General features: G+C 43.2%; 2 protein-coding genes across 2 annotated transcripts; both read right to left on the reverse strand.

Moving 5' to 3' along the window:
• Positions 1–5,641: 5,641 nt before the first annotated feature.
• On the reverse strand, positions 5,642–7,095 carry LOC124669428 (protein AUXIN-REGULATED GENE INVOLVED IN ORGAN SIZE-like). Its single transcript, XM_047206048.1, has 2 exons — positions 7,017–7,095; positions 5,642–6,412 (listed from the first exon to the last, which is right to left on the reverse strand). Exon 2 carries the CDS (start codon positions 6,247–6,249, stop codon positions 5,821–5,823), a length of 429 nt encoding a protein of 142 aa, XP_047062004.1. The 5' UTR covers positions 6,250–6,412; positions 7,017–7,095; the 3' UTR covers positions 5,642–5,820.
• A 6,974-nt stretch (positions 7,096–14,069) lies between these two features.
• On the reverse strand, positions 14,070–18,488 carry LOC124677090 (calmodulin-binding protein 60 D-like; the record flags this gene model as incomplete). Its single annotated transcript, XM_047213087.1, is given in 8 exon segments — positions 14,070–14,918; positions 15,466–15,700; positions 15,861–16,064; positions 16,152–16,312; positions 16,409–16,902; positions 17,006–17,073; positions 17,169–17,244; positions 18,432–18,488. Coding segments are annotated over 8 exon segments (1,891 nt in total), but the record flags the coding sequence as incomplete, so codon positions are not given.
• Between the last annotated feature and the right edge of the window lie 1,473 nt (positions 18,489–19,961).

The raw sequence follows: 19,961 nt of genomic DNA on the forward strand, positions 1-19,961 counted from the left end.
TAGGAATATGTCGTCACAATGAATTAAGTTGTTGCTACATGTCTTCATCGCAAGATGCGATTCCATTATTGTTGTTTCATGGTTGAAATTAGGTTTGAATACTACAATGATATTTCCTGACATGTAACATAATAGATTTGGATGTAATGTTCTTAAGCAAATTTGCTATAGATATCCTTGTTTTGTCAAAAGAAGCATCATGTCCCTATTACTTGTTAGTGATCTATTTCTGACAGGGTATACTATATTGGGTACTCAATGTTATCATCCATGGTGCGGATCCAGGAAGGAATAGGCAAAGCTCATGAATAATAAACTAGAAACCCAATATCTATGTAAAATAGTCTAGGGCCATATCAGGTAAACCGACATGTACAATGTGACCGATCCGAAGTTGGACTCTGAGACATATCCCACTATATAAAGGCTAGGAGGAGCCACTGAGGGGATCTAGATTCACAACGCGCAACACCATTGTAACCCTAGTTTCATAATACAATATCGGTGACTTTTGCCCTTGATCATATTTTTCGTCGGCTACCTAGTTTCGCTGACCGGCCTTTGAAATCACCAGCGCTCTCCTTTCCTGAAAACCGAAATCCATCATCAATGGACATTGATAAGGTTACCCCTTGTCAATTTCAGTAAACATTCACTAGTTCTACCAAAATTTCACGTGTTCAATAGTTCCATTTTTAGTAAAAAAAAAGGAAACTAAGCCAAGAATTTTTATTATCCATTTTTGTAGGGTATTTCACTACTGAACATATCCACTTGACCTATGTTTTTTGTGCATCATAGTTTTACGGGAAGATATAGGAAACCCCGCGGAACCTCAGACAGATATTGTGTTTTACCCTGTTGCAAAAAATTGCTACAAACAATTCACTGCTAGAAAGTATCGATTCTCGTTCTCTTTCCTCCTCGCACCATATATGATCCTCAATAGCGTGGCAATGCGGAAGATTTTTTTGGCGCAATAGTCATTACAACTTTGTATGTTAGTTGATTTGTTGTATTGCCTCGATTGTATTTTATAGCATGCGCATGTTCTAGTCAACGTGGCAATGGACAAAGATATACATTCATCATGTTTACAAAACAATTTCTTCAATCTACACATTAATCTCTCAATATGTACATTTTATATGTATTATTTCCTATTATGATCAATGTTTTGTATGGAAATTTGCAGCATCGACATCATTTTAATGTCTCAAACATTTAGAAGCATATGACTTCTTATGTTCCAACCGAGGAGACATCCTATTTTTTATCGTGAGGAACACCATTTAGAAGAATTTTAGACATTTTAGTTGCTAAAATATACTTATCGACTTGCTACATTGTAATTTTTGGTATCAATGATCTCTCAAGATATACAAATCTTGTTACTACTCATGATTAGAAAATTAGACCTCTATGAGACAAAGAGAAAGCTCAAGACCATACAATTAGGCGTCTCTAAGACAAAGAGAAGGCTCGTGATCTGAAGGTTAGGTGTCACAATGATTAAGTGGCCATATCTACTCGGCAGATCACTCAAATGAGCAGAATATTGAATTATGCAATGGCAAATGCTCTAGATGTCGCACTTGATCTATAAATCGTTGCATGTTGCAACTTTGTTCCCAGTTCGGTTTATGCATACGTCCATGAGATTAACATGATCTTGGTTCGGTACATGTGAAAACGGGAGATGATGATCTTCTCCACTCGGTTATACTATCAGATTAGTCCCTAATGCAAACTCAAAGCCCCATCTTGGCATACAAGTCTGATTCTGCAAAAGATAATCCAGACCTTGAGCCTTATGACTATGAATAGTAGAACCCTTACAAAAAAATGTGTAACTTTGTTATAAGAAGAGCTTCGTAATTCTTATGAGGATGACATTTTTTGAGTCATCGTCTAAAACTACTAATAATATGTGGTGGTAGTACTATATATATTTGAAATTGTGTTGGTAACGGATATATGGTATATTCAGAGTTGGTGTGTTGTCTTACGATATTTTGTAACATGTGGGGTTTAACTATTCTTTTTTGTGATCATATTATTCAACGAAGAGTTGATAAAACTGATGTGCAAAAACATTTGTGTTGGCAAAGGCTGTAGAAGACATTAAAATTTGTCACACTTGATTGTACATGTCATGGAATCAGGTTGATGCCGGGCAAGAATATGCATGCCTATAACGACATGTATGTATGTGTGCCACCATTTGATATATAGCGTTGATATCAAGCAAATCAGTGGTGGATAACTAACCACCAAGCTTGTCAAAGTGTCGTGAAATTTATTTATTTTCCAAGTCACATTTTTTATCTTCGTATCCATAAGAGTCGTCCCACAGGTCTGACAATGTAGTAGTATAATAATAGATATATCCAAACTCTCGTTATGAGGGTTTCAATTTGACTCAATGTGCATCTACCCACTTATATAATCCTACCTACGTCCAACTAAATTATATTTTAGTTGACTGACACTCAAGTATATGAGTATATGTTAGACATCTTATATACCACTCTAGCTAATTTCGTGAGGAAAATGCTAAATAATTTATGTTCAGAAAAGTTTTTTTTATATTTTTGGAGGAATTACCGTCAAGATGTTTCTGACAAATGTAAACATGTGAAGTTAACTAAGAGGTACTCCCTCCATTCGCATTTAGTTGATGCTGAGGAAGACAAGACAAATAAACGAACATTGGTTTGATTAAAGTCAAATAAATCCGAACAGAGAGAGAGAGTATATTTTATTGTAGAAGAGACAATTAGACATATATATATTTGTCCACAATTTGTATGCAGGCGCGCACGTTATCCTAAAATGGACATCTATAGCTAGGTTTTTTTACTAAATATTTAATGTAGTTTTAAATAGAGATCCAATGGATCCATGTTCGTTTTGTTATTTATTTCCATTAAAGGTGCCCAATAGGAACAAAATACCAGTAGTAGCGTAAAAATATATAGCTACATAAAAAAAGAATTCCCTGATATATATCACTAGAAGAACACTTGAGAATAGGTTCGACTTTATTATTTAGAAACTGAGTTTTACAATCCCTAAGAAAAACTGAATTTTACAATTTGGTGAGAACTAGTTAGTGTGTACGTGCAACGCACGTCTTCATCAAAGTAATGATATACCTGAATTTTGCACAAAATATTGCTATCGAGGATATTACAACTTTCCCTCACTCAACTCTGAACCTAATATTACTCTGTACTGATGCCTTACAGAAGAATGCAAGAAATCTAATCATTCTACTGATGCCTTACATAAGCATCAATGCAATCACATTTAAAATTTTGAGCCTGCAAATGATGTAGCGCTACGAAAATTCATCATATCCAGTGTGACCTCTCTGTACTTGTTGCACCCCTCTTGGCTCTTGCTTCATCTTTCCACCAGCGATTACGACGACCCTGTCCATTGTGAGTGCATTTTTCATGAACCAAGCCACTCGCCGACCAGCATGTATTCTAGCAGCTTGAAGCAAATACTTCAATCCTGATTGGCGACCTACCTTGTAGTCAGTGTCATTAGTCAATAGTTAGACACACCAGCTCAAGTGGACATGAAGATGGCGATGACTGCAACTTGAAGAGTGAAGTATAAACGATAGTGCTAATAATCGATGTACACAGGTCATTGCAGATAGTATTTAACATGAGCAATAAAATTCTAAGAATGCATATCAAAAAGGAAAATCATTCTGTCGTTCTACATATGAAGACAATAAACTAACAAATGATCTACCTGATCTGTAAAAGAGGTATATAATCCAATTGATCTGTACAGGCATTGTATTTACAGATTTCAATTTATTATGTGTGCCAAAATAATTAAGAGGCAAGGCCTCTTATCTGTCAAGGTTCACCTCCAGTGCCTCTTGGTGTTATCACAAGAAAGTATGCACGCATGTTTCTTGCTGGATCATGAGCAAAGCATTTTCATTTGTAAATCAGTATGGACATAGTTTCATTGTGGCCAAACCAAGCATGTAGATAATAACAGAATTATGTTGCTTAAATTTTAGTCCAGTACACTTGTAAATTTCCCTCTCCTCTGATAAGAAGATATGTAGATAGTTGAATGGATGGATGAATGAAGCTAGTACCATGGTACAAAATGTATGTACCTCATCGTCTTGCAGTTCCTTGAGAATGCTTATACCACGTGCCTCATTAGATACACATCCATATATAGAAGCGTGAATGCACTACATCCATATATACACATAGATGCTTTTATAAAAGCCATATACACCCGCGTTGCTTCAATAGATCTGCCATGATGTCAAGCAATACTTTAAACAAGAAAAGATAAACAGTACCACACCTTACTGTCGGGTCCAGGAGATTTAGCCTGGCGAAGTTGAGCGCAGTTCAGAACTTCAGATCCTCGGATGCTCTAGGATTGAGGCCAGGTAGCTGAAGAGGTCGCTCAGCCTGCCACTTGCGACGAGCGCGAAGACGTGGTCCGGGTCGACATGGATTTGGGATCATAGCATTAGCCCGAGTATCCCATGCCCATCCGAACAAGATCGAGCGCTAAGAAAGAACCAAAAATAAGCATCTTTAATGAGAAATTTAGGCAGCGAATCGACCTGACTGTTGCTCACCCGCGAGGTGCATCGATCTAGCTTGACTTGGGTCCCCCTGCCCTCCCTCCCAGAGGTGGCGGCGCGACGTGCATCTCCGCCTCTGCTGACTCCAACTGGGGCGGCACCGTGGAGGAGGCGTGTGGGTAGACGATAATGAAGGTGGTCGTGACTTCGGAGGCAGCGGAAGAGAAGGCGGGCGGATGGGGCGCGGGCGCGCGGCGGAGGGCGGATGGAGCGCGGCGGCGGGATTCTTCGAGACCTGGATAACTTGCACGGAAGAGGCTGACTTATCAGAACCGTTTCCACGTTGTGCCCTAATTTCGGGATGATTTTTTTTTATATAACAGGCGCGGGGAGATGGCGGAGCGGAAATTGTGGGTGGGGAGATGGCGGAGCGGAAATTGTGGGTGGGGAGAATAGATCATTCTGCACCGTGCAATGTGAATGGATGAAGGGTCAAGATTCAATTTTCCAACAGCACTTCGTGCCTTTATAAGTAGTAGAGATAAAGGCGAGAATGGATTTTTGGGCTCTTGGGCTGCATGCAGCGAATTCTGTATTTTCAAAGCATAGCTAGCCAAAAAAAAAAAATCGGCCAAAGGAGGCTCGTTTATCGATTTCCATTAAAAAAACGCACATAAACTGAAAAAGGGATGAAAGTAAACACCAGCCCAAGGTGACCAGCAAGTCATAGTACAAAGTAACTTAGAACAGTAACATAGATGTTACGGTTTATAGTGAAAGTGTCATATGGGTGATAACATAAGAAGACTCGCTTACTATGTTGTACACTTATTTTATCTTAAGGTGTGTAATGTTATGATAAATTGGTAGCCTATATATATTTTCTTGTTTAATGATCTTCAATATAATGTCATCAAAGTGCTTAATTTGGAACTACATGTGGTTGCATGTAACTAGCTATGTTATTCCCACTATAGCTAGTCTAAGCTTTACATGTTTCTGTGGAGAGCATATACTCTAGTACCAAGAAAGAACGAAAATTAAAGTAATCAGGACGTTTGTATGCGTCTTTGTTCTGATCGCCGCAGGACACAAAATTTAGCTGGACTTATATCCATGCTAATATACTGATAATTGCAGTAGGGGACCTTCAAATGATGGACATAACATTGATGCCATGACCAGCCTATCACAAAATCCAAAAGAACAAACAAGAAAAGGACGTACTAGTTAATTATCTACAAGTAGGGCGTCGGGCCCGTCGCACCGCGGCCGCCTGACGTCGGCATGAATGCCAGCACCAGCAGCATCACCAGCATTGCCACCGGCACCAGCATCAGCATGGACGGCGGCGGAGGCAGTGGTGGCAGGACGAGCGGGAGGATGACGAGCGACGCGGTGACCAGCATGAGCAGCAGGACGGAGAAGTACTTGGTGAAGAAGCTTCCATTGCAACTAGGCTCCTCCTTCCCGCGGTGGTACTGCGCTCTCTGACCGGATGGCGGCGGTGGCGATGACGGCGACGACGAGCTTATTCGGCCGTCCACCGCTCCGCCTCTGCCGCTCTCCATGTCGTCAGCAGAGGTAGATGCTATGACCTTGAGGTTAGGGATCAGCTCTTGGATGTCCTCCAACTCCAGGCACTCGGTCCTTGCGCTCAAGAACATGAGGACGGAGCTAGCTAGCCAGCCAGCATCCAATCTGATACCTTGCCCTTTGTGTGATGAGTATTCTTGAAGTCGAAGCTAGCGCAGCGCTAGAGCTTGCAGTCGAAGCTTTGATAGCTCTGAATTCTTGGCGAATCAGATCAGATCTGGCATCCTAGTTATCCTGTGGATTGTGGCGAAAAATTGAAGATCTTATCAGCATGTGAAGCAATCATCGGGCTAATAAGCAGTCTTTTCCTTGCGTAAGCTTTACGTCTACCTGGCTAGCTAGGTTCCATTTTACTACAATTCCAGGAGAAAAGTCTGTAAAGGCGTAGAAAAAGGGAGGAAAACATCAAAAGGAGGCGAAATGACATTCCTTGTTCTTTCAGATTGGGTCCCAGGTCGTTGATTTTGTTAGGATAAACAGGACGGATTTGATGATAATTAACCTAATTATAAGTCCCAGCGCCGCAATTAGGGTACTAACTACATCTATAACGAAATACGTATAGGACAAAACAGAAACAAAATGTATAACTGAAATTACTGAATCCATGGTGCAATACCCCAAGAAGAATTGCAACTAAGATTAAGAGTCTTCGCCCACAGGTATATACGTAATTAAGCAGCTATATCGACTGTAGGTACGTACGCACCGACAAGGTCTCGACATACGATCACATGCAACACACGCGTCGATGCATGCATGAACATCGCCACCAGGTTAAGATTGCCAGATATATATGTCAACCGACCGTACGTAAAAACCGACAGAATATGCATACCTGGTGAAACCGATGGAAGCAGCTCGTAGCTAGCATCTTAATTCTGCTGCGCCTCAAGCTCGGTGCACATCAGCTAGCACCTAGCAGTCCTTGAGCAAGTACTGACCAGGACCTGTAGGATCGCTCATTCAAATGGATTGAGATCGAGATGCAGACAGGCAGACAAGGGGAGCAAGAAAAGGATAGCGAGAGAGGGCGGAGGGATAGAGAGATGGCAGGGGGTGCTGGATGCGGTGCACCCAGCGCTATTAGTCATCGCGTCCTGTGCAAGTTGTGGCGATGGTGGGGGAGTATTATAAGTAGGGGAGGTGATGGAAAGCAAGGGGGTTCGTCTCCCCTGGCCGTCCCTCGTACGTGTTTTTGGCCGCCACTTTCCTAATTTCTATGCACCTGCCCCCACCCCGGCCCCTCGCTGTCTCGGTCGGGGAGCTCCAGCCTAAGATCGGGTCTCCACCGCGCGCGTGTGCAATGCAGCGCTGAGCGAGCGCTGCTTTGTTAATCGTAGCGGAAATCTAGGGGCGTCTCGAACGATCGGATGTGCTGCTCCTTTGTTTAGGGTTTTAGCCGAATCTTGAGTTCTTGACTGTCTGGGCGCACGTCTCACTTTGCCAAAACAGCTAAGCTCGACGTCTCTTGGTCCTACCAGCCAGAATGCCTGCCCTATGTGACTGGATTGTCACATCCTGCGGCACGTGGCGTGTTTGGCAACTCGCATGCTCCCAGGTAGATCCAGTGGAGAAGAAATTAAACAGATTGGTTGTCTGGGCTCAATTCGCTTTGTGGTCGCATGAACCTTAAAGCAGCTTTGGGCTAGGCCCCGGAGAAACGGTCAAACCGGTCATTTCAAACGAGCAATACTAGTCTTGCGCTCTTCTAATGCAAAAGGGGAGATTCCTTGCACTAGCTCAAATGGCCATGAAGAAGGTGGGAGCACATGAAGAAGGTGGGAGCACGTGCTACTCTCGCCTCCCAATTCGAAACCCTCCCCTCGCCCTTCGAGCTCCATTGACGGGTCTGAGAGCAGTTAAGTGTCACACTCATCTCCGGTCGGCGGTAAGCCTACTTCCTCCTCTTTGCCGAGTTTTCCTTCACCTCCACCGATGATTGTAATTAACCTCCCACCTCCAACTTGGTATGGTATAATGGTAGGGTAGATCTATGCATAGTAAGATAGATCTGGCTAAGTCTAGCATGTCAATTACTTGTTCATCTGTGATCTTGGAATCATAAGGTTGAAATCTAGTGCTGGTAGGGTTCTTATGTGTTTCAAGTATGGAGGTTGATGAAATCTATCACTGGCCTGTCTTGTTTAACTTCAGCTTCTAGCTATAACATGGGTAGCTTATGCAAATTCAACTCTTGTGTATTGGATGTGTTAGTCAATGGTTGTGCATATTCTGTAGTGGATGTAGGTCTGTATGTTGTTACATTGATTTGTCATGCCTGATGAATGTAGGAATTGATATGTGATAATTTTAGTCAGACCGTGGTCTCATTGGCGACTCACATATAGGACGATTCTCAACGCATAGCTGAGATTGCAGCGGTGCCACCATTTGTGTCAGTTGCATCCTTGGGAGAGGCATGTGCATAGCCTAGTGAAGAAGGGTGTTGGAGAGGTGGTGGCAAACCATGCCAAGGATAAGAAGGATGAGATCGCTAACAATCACAATGACACTAAGAAGGCTTAGAAGGATGCAATGAAGGAGGCCATGAAGTGGCTCCCCCTCATGTTGATCTTCGTCCCTGTGATGATATGTGAACTGGGCGTTAGAACTAACAATGGCTTTAAGGAAGTCCACCTTACTGACATCGCGAAGATTCTCTTGGATCACTGTCGAGCGGACATCGGCTCTGCTCAAGTGTACAACCACCTAAGAAAATGGAGTTTGAGGTGGCTCACAATCAGCTGGCTCCAAGACCTGAATGGAGCTCAATGGTGTGAGGACACCAAAAACGTCATCTTGGAGAGTGAGCACTACCATGGGCATGTCACGGTTAGCACATTGTCTTCCATCTTTGTTGCACTTCATCATCAATCTCTATCATGCACACATCTAGCATATTGTCTTCCGTTCTTAGGATCGCCCTGAGGACGCAGAGTTCCTGAACCAGCTCTTCACCAACTATGAAGAGATGCGGGCCACCGGAAAGTTTTCCATGGGATCCAGTACCCCTTGGTACACATATGCCTTCACCTCGAGATGTAGGCCATCTTTTCATTCGACCTGGCTACCAGAAAGTTCACCATGGGGGCTCCAGTGCCCCTTGGTACACCTACGCCTTCACCTCGACGCTGTGACCCAGGATTCGGAGACACTGATCCTCGGCCCTTGAAAACATGTTGGTGCCTCTAAAAAGGCTTCAGCGGGTAAGAGGAAGAGGAGTGTCCTTGTTGTCGATGAGTTCATGGCCTTCTCCAACATGAGCGGTGTCACCAAGGGCATCACACAAGCCATAAGGGACAACAAGCCAACTGACATGTACCCTGACCTCTACAAGGTAGTCAAGGATATTGTTGGCTTCACCAAGGAGTCACTCATGGAGGCTCTCAGCCACCTCATCAACAGGCCCAAGGTACTAGCTTTTTCGGTATGGTACAACCACATAGGATCCTCTAGCTCGGGGCCTAGATGGCCAAGTACTACTACACTCGGTAGACCTGTGGATTCCTTGGGAATTGGTTGGGGGAAGCATGCATGGTGATTATGGTATGATGATGTATATCTTTGTTGTAGCTAGGCTTTTAAAACTTCTTAGGGTCTGCATATTTTTTATGAGGTGATATATACTAACCCCTCATGTGAAGGTGACCTTGCGGTGTTAGGATGAAAATACTTTTTTGTGGTGGTAGGTTGGCATCATAGCTGTAGGATGAACTTTCTATCCTCTTTTGGTAATGATCATAAATTAGCTTCCATCTGAAAAACATAACAAGTTGATGTAAATCTCTCGGAGGAAAAAAGAGTGTGGCTAAGAGGATGGGGAGTTGAGATGCGAAATTGTTTGGCTAGCCTTAAAGGTCACAAAATAAGAAGACCATGTGAGACCCACATCGCAGTGGACATGTGGGACCCACGACAAAACCTTTACACCCACATGTGGGTCCCACTATGAGTATACAAGATTTAAGGCTTGATCATATTCGAACCCTTACAAGGCCATTGGTCGCCCTTTTGGCTTCTATAACTTGAGACACAACATCAAATGAGGTTTCTAGATAGGGCTCATAAACTGAACCCTCCTATCACTTACATGCATGTGTTATCGGCATGTAGAAGCTTGTTACTCCTCATGCGTGACATCTCCATGAGTGTCTTGCTTGATGGGCATAACACCGTGGTCATCTCGCATCTTACTATATACAGTGGGAATGATATGACACCGTTCTTGTTGATGTTATCAACACCGCTATGCTAGTCTCATCTACTAATTAAGAGAGCTAACGCGATGGTCTATACCACAGGAGGGAGGGTGGAGAAGGGCAGCGTATGTGAAACCTTTGTAGGCATGTTCGTGTCCTTATCAAAGCTTCGTCTAGGAGAATGTTTCTACTTATTCGGTAGAGATTTCCCCATCCAAGTGATACATATAAAATGTATCCATGAACTTTGTAATTTATTGTGTTAAGTTACAACATACTTGTGTCATATCTATAATTATTATCTAGAATTATAATGATTCATGTGATATTCTAAAAATCCCCATTTATTTTGGTTTCATCTCTATAGAAAAGGAGAACCTTCTTTTATGTATTTTTTTCGACTTCCAAGGACCTTCGCGAACTCAAAAGGAACAAAGATTTTTCTGTCAATATTTCACCAGAAGAGGGACTGCGCTAAAAGGAGAGACGCAGAAGGCCTCATGAGCCCAAGAAGCCCACCATGGTGCGGCCATCTTGGCCAACTGTTCCATGGGGTGGTCTAGCGTCTCGGTCGTCCGATTGACCTCAATTTTACCTAGCTCTTTCTTATTGACCTAAAAACCGACTATATATGCCCCTTTTCACGAATTTAAGAGGAGGCAGCGGTCCCAGGGACGGATTCAAGGGGGGAGCAGGGCTACGCGCCCCCTATGCTCAATATTTTCTTGGTAATACTAGCCATGGAAGCTCCTTTATAATGGTACTTTAGAAAGCTCAACCCTGTAACACCCATCTTTTAATAAAACCTAGATTAGGGTTTGATTGTGCATCATTTCATGAGCATCATGATTTTCTAAGAAAGTTGCATCAAGAAAATATTTTTAAAACCCTAAGCTTTGTTTCAAACCTTTCTAAATCTCAAATTCTTTGGAATTCTTGTATCAAACAAAATATATGGAACTTCTATAGAGGTTATGAAGCCCCATGGATATTTTTAGGTTTAAAAAGTTTGCATTTCTCAAACAGATTCCAAAATAGCGAAAGGTATTTGAATTGTTTTGGAAAAGAGAGAAATCCTCTTATCCCTCTCTCTCTCTCCTGGGTGCATCCCATCTCTCCCTTCTCCCTGGCATGGCCCAAACCGGCCCAGCAGCAGCCCAAGGCCCAAGCCACTTACCTGCCGGTCAACCTCGGCCAACGTCGCGCGCCAAGATTAGTGCCGCCGCTTCCAAGCGCCTACAAGAGCCCCTCCGACGGCCGCAGAAAAACCCTAGCAGCCACTCCTGCTTCCCTCCCGTGTCTTCTTCCTCGCACCAAGCCCAAAACCCTAGCTCCGGGCGTCTTCCATCGCCGTCGCTACAAGCCTCCCCGAGCTCCGCCACCTACCCCACGAGCTCCGCCTTGTCGCGGAGTATCTCCTCACCGTAGCGTGCAAGTCGGGATGCCGGGAATCGACCGCGCCGCCGATTTCTTCTCCACGGGAACCGAGCTTCGGCCGTCGTTGATTACGTCGCTACGGGCGTCCCCCGTCGCCGCCGAGCATTCCTACAGCTCCAGGGTGAGATCCCGGTTCCCCCGAGCTCCTCCATTTCTTCCCTCCGCCTCTTCTCCGCCCCGCCCCTCGCCATGTGCATGCGTCCGCCAGTCGTCATCGCCGGTCACTCTCCGGTGACCAAACCAGAGCGGCGCCCGTGCGCGCCGAACCCCCCCCATCCGCGCATCTAGGCGAGCACCGCAGCGTCGCCACTGCTCGCTCATCGGCGCCAGTACACCGGTGGTTGACCACCGTGGTGGACACCGGTGGGGCCCGCCCCTTTTTCCTTTTTATTCTATTTTCTGTAAATTGATAAATGTATGACATGTGGGGCCCGTCGTCAGAAATTTATTCATTTTCATAAATATTTAGGAAAAGAATACAACCCTGACATGTGAGTCCAGTCTGTCAGACTTTTAATATTTTCCAGGATTTTCAGAAATGATTTAAAATGAATAAAACTTGTAAAATTCATAACTTATTCATTTTAAATCAAAAAATATGTATAATATATCAAAGTTTTCAGAAAAATGAGATCTACATTTTGGTAGTAAAATCATGCATTGTTAAACAACTTTGAACCCTAGTTGTTTTAGAAGAACTTAAACAACCCCTTTGAGGCTCTCGAACTGCTAACCCTAATTATGTCGAACCTCAATTAAATTGATGATGTCTTAGGGTTAACTTCAATACCTTTAACATGTCATGTCATCATCCTTGTATGTGCATTGCGTCAATGCCATGTGTTGATTTTTTTTACCTTTCCAGTGTTTGCTTCTTCGCGATCGATAGAGAAAGTGCCCAAGACGATGAAGATCGACAACGACACAACTCAATACTTGTCCATCGACGAACAAGTCAAGCATGGGATTATCAAAGATCCACATTTGTTTGTCAGGGACAAAGGCAAGCCCTAACCTGGTTCATATATGGTTTCAAAATGCTTTTACTTATGGTTCCTATATATTGTATACGATTCCATATGTTTTATCGGTGGTTGTAGTTATCCTATGTGTGTTGCATTTACCATCCTTGTAGCCTAAATACTCTGATCCACTGCTCCCAGCAAGACAAGGTTTGAGCTATGTGTGCATCGCTAGAGCCGTTGTGTCAAATATGCTTAGCCATGCTTAGTTGACAAATTTTGATCCATCTGCATAGTGATAGAAAATTTGGAAACTACTATGGTTGTTACATTTCCATTGTTACCTCACTATGGATAAATCAATGCATATGTTAGAATTCATCTCGTAGCAGCAAAGGTGATCAGGTAGAATATTTATTATTCAACAGCATATCAAAGTATCTAAAACAATACTCTGTGTAGGCACTTAATTCTTAGTATGCAGATTTTCTCTTACTGTGGCCGCCAGGGCTATGCCAGTTTTTTTTTAGAGAGAGAACCGTGCTTTATTGATTAATTCACCATCAATACAAATGGTTCCTCGGATACAATCCGGGATAGAATAGAAAATACTTGAAGATAAACTACTAGTCTAAGCTAAAATATGCGCCGCCTCATTAGCCTCACGTGACGAAAGGATGTCGACAAGAAGGAAACCACCAGTTGCTTGATGCGAGTTAGATGTGATTCTTGGCATCAATTTGGTGAATTAAGTAGTGACCAAATGCCCGTCATCCATAAAAAAGAAACGCATCTTCGTGATGTTGTAGAAAAAGGGCAAGAGACTAATGGTTGTATACCTAACCATATCATATACCACAAGCCAAAACCTCAAGTTTGTTGATCTTCCACATGGATCACATGGCAACTTCAATGACAAGTTTTGAAATACGTAATGCTACAACTATAAGTGGACACTGCTACCAGATGCTACAAATGGCAGTTACTAGAAGTATCATGTTGATACAATGGTGCTCAGACACGGATGTAGGTACTTTATAAATTGTATTGAACTAGAACTTGAGCAGAAATAAATTATCTAGTATATAATGGTCAGAAATACATGGAGATAGGACCAAAAAATGCATTTTGTTTTCTATTCGAAACCATGCAAGAGAAGTGCATGGTATTCATTAAGACAGAGAAGTTTTACAACGCCAAAATAAGACACATCAGTCTCTATGATTTTTACCAAATACTTAAGTATTTGAATAGTGATTAGAGGAAAGCCTTCTTTTAACTCTTGTTCCAGGTTTCCAATCTCAGACATAAATTTGCAGAAATGAGGCCAATGTTCTAACAGTCTTTTTCTGAACACTAACAAAACTTAGATAATGACCATTGAACAGCTACCTGTACAGTCAACGTGAGTCCATTCACACTTAGGAGCTCGAAATTCTGATTATCCACGTTCGGTGCATGGCGGAGCCCACATTGTGACAAATAAGTGTCAGCCCTGTACACGACCAGAGGAAAAAGTGTCTTACAAATAGTCCAGTATCCACTAATCATCCAGCTCAACAAGCTGAGCTCTTCTCTCAGCTGCTTTCTTCCTGACAAAGATGCCCCACCGCATGGCAGCCTTAATCTTAAGCCACCCAACAACAGCCTTACCAGATGGGCGGGTGCGATCATCCTCATAGTTGAAGGCTGGCGCGGGAGATGGGATGTAGGAAGGAAAGCCATCTACATTATTCAGGTTAGCTGATGCCCCACCCATACTCAGAATGCGTAGCATTTGTTGCATCTCTTGTTCATTCTCCAGTATGTCGTGGCTCCTCACCCTTATTTCCTCCATCAGGAAGTCATCAACACCACCACGGCTCTCCTGCAAACGGCCAGTCCAGTCATCAAAAGGACTGAGAGCCGGAGATTGACCAAGTGCTGAGAATTCAAAGTTTTGCTGCTGCTGTGGAGGTCCCAATGCTAGCATGTTGGAGTTTCTTGATGCTTGAGTTTGGATGGAGGAACCATTGAACTGGCCTTCGGGGATCAACGAACTCATGCCATATTGCATGTTAATAGTTTGGGAGATGTCCTGAGGATGGGCTGCATATCTCATTGCATGCCCTCCATTGGGTATGACTCCAGACCTTTCTGCTGAACAGAACAAAACAGCTTCTAAATCAAGATAATAATAATTGTTAAATGATGAATAACAAAATGCTATCTGGACTCCAAAGTGCAGCATGATCATACACCAAAACAGATACACCAAAACGGCATTGTTATATCAAACAAAGATTTTCAAAGCACTATATTAATTCAACTATTAAAAAACCATTTGCGTTCATGAAACTGAACATACGGACTGAAACTGTTACTTCCTAGACTCTCAAGCACCCTATCCCATTTTATGTATTTCACTATCCCATTTTAGGTATTTCAGATGCATAATTAGTACTACAGATACAAAAATATGTTCAAGATTTGCCATTGGAGAGAAGGACATTGAATCAAAGCGATTTGTCTTGTAAGATGGTAGGTGGATATAAACGGTAACCAAATACCATGCAAGAGTCATTAGAGAATGGAAACTTTTCAATTTTAAATAATAACAGGTACAGCTCAAGAAGCATGGCAAAAAGGTGTGCCAAAAACATTCAGAAAACCATATGTTGAGCTACAAGAGCCCAAATCCGGATACCTTCACCCGTACTGCTCACAGAAGATTGCTCAACATTTGCAGGACCTCCGGTCAATTGTTTCTGGGAGTGTTCTGAACCATACGATGTAGGGTACCTTGTAGAAACTTTTGCAGCCTCACTTCTTGTTGTGACCGATTTCTTTTTCTGCTTAAACTTCAACAATGCATTACCATCATACTCTACAACGTTGATCCAATCATCATATGCTTGCTTCACCAACGTATCCGCAAACACCTGTGATCAAGGGCCCCGATCCAGAGCAATAGAGAATCATATCAGACCAGACAAACAAAAATGTAACATCGAGTGTCTAAATTAATAGATTACATAGTGGAGATAAGATATCAAAATATTCAGTTGATCAGCAATAACAGTGAATGTAGAAGATACTGACCCTCTGATTTTCAGTAAGATTTTCAGTTGAAATAAACTGATCATCAGCAATCAAACCAATGAACTCATATATGTTATTGAATATTGCACCAACACTTCCTGCATCATTTGAGTAATATATATAATGCTTGCCACCCAAAACGCAGGTTTTCGCATGCTCTACAAGGCTTTCCCACATCTTATTTGACATGCCAGTGCCAAGAATCTGCAAAAAGCCAATATAAGAAACTGACATTTGGCTACGAAACAATACTCATAACTCTTAATCACAGAGAGAAATAGAACAACTTACACTTCTTAACTTATGTTGGTCTTTAACAAGAAGTTGAAGAAAATGTTCAACTGTATAAATTCCATTGGAGTTTAGCTTCCCATGAAACGCACCGTCCTTTCCAATCTTTTCTAATCTCCAAACATCATCCTTAAGCGCAGGAGGGTAATGTTTCTTGTACACTATGAAAGACAGGGGATAGAGTCATATATATATGCGCATGCGCATTTTAGGTTATTTAACATGACACTAGATCAGTAGAGAACATGAAAACATACATTCTCCTCTGTGATCTTTCACAGTGAAAGCCTCTGTCTTTGCCTCTTTGATACGAATTCCTTCACAGAATCCTGAAGAGACTCTCATTCCAAGTCTAAATTTTCTGCTCCTTATCCAGCTGGAATTGTCAGTGAATATAAGCTCTCCTATGGTCCCTACCCCTTCTTTAAGCGTCACATGGATTTCACCATTTAAAAGAGGCCTCTTCCCTTCACGTTCTTTCACAATGTGGCTCTCAAATTCCTCTTCAGTCCAATCTTCGTCTTTCTCTTTATTAAAATCACCCTCAAGCACAAGGACATCCAATTTCGCAGATGATTCGAGTCCTGAAGTTACAACATGACCAGTGTTTGCATCCAGTAGCACCACATGTATTGATGTTCCCTGCTCGCCTTCCACTTTTCCTCCAGTAAAAAGTGGGAGTGCTAACCTACTCCTAAACTGAAGCTGGAGATTACTACCAGCAGGGCCTTCAATTCTTTTGGGAGAGGTCCTGTTTTTACTCAGTTCATGAAGCTTGACTTAAGTGACAGATAATTTATATCAACCTGTGTCAACAAGTGTAACAATAAGGAACAAGTTGCATGGTCTTGTACCTTCCTTCAATTCTAGCAGAAGTTGCAGGACCCAATTTGGCTAAAGCACGCTCTACTTCTTCACTGACCTACAAGGCAAATAATGTGTAGCAACTGATCAGAAAAGCCACCACATGGGTATGAACAAGTTCATTACCGGTTACTGCATTTTTTGTTAACTCACAACTCTTCGGAGAATTGGCTCCAGAGATGAACAAAGCTTCTGCAAACTGTCCATCTTGAGAGCTTCTACAATCACACTGAAAAAAAATACAAGTTGCTAGTAAACCATCAGAAAGATTTATTAAAGCACAATACAATAAGCTTCGAATTTCACGAGATGGAGAAACAAAGGAAGCATGCGCTAGAGCCATAGAGTTGCATATCATTTGTTGTGCAATGGCTTACAAAAATAAAATTATTAGCTGAATTAAGCATGAGCCACATAATTTTTACATGGTCATGGAAAATGGATAAATTCAAAAACCGACAAAATGAGGAAAAAGACAAGACAGATACCAATTAAGAACTCCATTTAACATTCAATATCTTACGGGTAATTGGAAAGAAATGGATGTCATAGCTATCTTACTTATAATAGAAACAAATTATGGTCTGAGTCCTACCTAGTGAATATATATCACTGAGAGATAAACTTTAAATTCTATTGGATAAACCTCATACTGTACACTGAAAAGGTAAAGCACTCTTAAACAGTACTCCCAGCATCAAGAAAATGCAATTGTAATCTCAGGTTTATATGACCAAAAATAGAAACCTCGCCAAAAAAATGGTTATTGTTTGTACTTGCTGTAAATTAAAGTTTTTGTAAGGCAAGTTCATAATTTGGATTGTAGCTAACTAGTGTATACCTTAATTTGTGGTTTATCTCCAGCTATCAAATTATCACAATTTTTCACCAATTTCACATATGGGTGTGCCTACCTGTTCTCTACATGCCTAAATTTGTCAACAATTTTTGAAACTTATAGCTATGGTTTTCGTGAAATTTTCATTGTTGGGTTCATATGGACCCCAGATCACAAAGTTCAGTCCCTCCATCTGGATATATACCGTGCATTTTCATTGGGTAAGACAGTCTGTTTTTTCAATCCCATTCTTGATTTTGTGGAAAGAAATTCTCGTTCTTGGCTAACTAATCCATTCAAGTGAAACTGGACTTCCACTGCCCGATTCGAGCTGCCCCGAAGCAGATACAGTGATATAGTGGTACTTCCTTCTTGAGAGCAAACACATGCTAGTCCATCTAAAACAAGAATACGACCTGATCATAGCCTCAGCAGCTCTACACTAAATCACAACAATACTTCTTTATAGCACTCTACGCTAGGTCGCTAGGAGTCTCCTCTATGCGAGTGGTCAAGGTTTTCGCCGAATTTAAGCTAGAGCAAATCGCCAATCCCAACCCCAAGAAGTATCGACCCACCTGGCGAGGGCCGGCACGCGCGGGCGTTTAGGTTCACGTTCGTCGTCGCCGCCGCCGCCGCCACTGCCGCCAGGGTCTAGCGCCCGCTTGGAGCCCGAGCGCTCCATGTGGCGCCCCTGCCTCTGCATCTCCGCGACGCCTCAGCCCCGCCGGCGCCGTCCGGCAGATCTGCACCCACCACCACCACCACAAACTCGGATTATATATCAAGAAAAGTCGCCTCAAAGCCCCGTAAAATCAACACCCCGAATCGTAGTCCAGAGGAGTGGCAACGAACCGCAGCAGCTGGCGCTAGAATCCGTGAGCGCGGCACGAGCGTTGGAGAGAGCACGTGCCTGAGCTGCGTCGAGCCGGCGCAGCGCGGCAGAGACTGGGCGACGACCCGGGAGAGATAGAGAGAGAGAGAAGAGATCTATGCGTGGCGTGGGTGGGTGCGGGCGCGGGTGGGGGTAGTGTCTGTCGCCTTCCGCCTTTGGCCGTCGCCGTTTTGTTTACTCGTTTTGGTCCGCGTACGAGGCGAGGCGAGGCGTCAACAACCGCGCTCCCTCGCTGGCTGACGGTCGTGGCCCGCCGGAGCTCCTGAGAACACGCGCGCCAGTCAGTTCGGGTGATCTGATCTGAATGGGGTATTGAGTACAAGTAACCGCGTCCTCCTCTTACGACAAAAGACCCCGTCTCACGGTATACGACCCCCAAAACCCCTCTCTCGCACAAAAAAAGACCCACATCGCCCGTGAGTTCCCTCCTTTGGCCATTTGTTGCTGGTCTCAGTGCGCTTGCAGTCTGGGCCGTCAGATTGAGTTAGCTCGCGATCATCGTCATTGAATACCTTACCGCATCGGATAAAATGACAATGGTGAAACCCTAGCCGCTAGAAGCCCCTTTCCCGTTTGTCCACCTCCTCGCCTGCATCACCGCCGCCGTGGCCCGCCTCTGGAGTCCCCTCCATCTCCTGCACACGCTCCTCCCGAGCGACCGCCGGTGCCATCCACCGGGACGTTGCCGCTAGCACATCACTCGTCCTGCACCTCTCCCACCGTTGTTGCTACACCCAGCGCCCGACGCTAGCTCCTCCCTTACACTAACCGGGTCGCCACGCCGGCATCTTCGTCCCCACCAGTGCGTCGGTGCAGGCCACATGTCCGGCACGTTCGTCCTCATCGCCCCAAGTGAGATCAGGTCCTCCTAGCGTCACTTACCATCTCCTCCAATCTTTACATGTCTCCCCTGTTCAATCCCTTTTCAGATTCATTTATGATGTATATGGTTATTTCAGGTGTGTTAGCTTTTTTTAGGATTAGGAATAGGCAAGCATCGTCCGGAACTTGCATGTTGAGGGTGTACATCCACACCTCGCAGGCTTAATTTATTTGATTATCGCAATCATGGTACTCATTCTTTGGCATTATGTTTTGACTTGACAACATGAAGTATTACAATGGTTGTCTCTTCCTTAAGACTGAGGTGATTCTGTGCAGAAGTGGGCATTCTTTTGTTGAAACTCTCAGTATATGTATTTTACCCATCTTG

This window comes from Lolium rigidum, chromosome 7 (assembly GCF_022539505.1).
Source record: "Lolium rigidum isolate FL_2022 chromosome 7, APGP_CSIRO_Lrig_0.1, whole genome shotgun sequence".
Classification (NCBI taxonomy): Eukaryota; Viridiplantae; Streptophyta; class Magnoliopsida; order Poales; family Poaceae; genus Lolium; species Lolium rigidum.

Excerpts from the sequence above, each read along its gene's own strand:
- LOC124669428 (XM_047206048.1), bottom strand. The coding sequence starts at position 6,249 with ATGTTCTTGAGCGCAAGGACCGAGTGCCTGGAGTTGGAGGACATCCAA.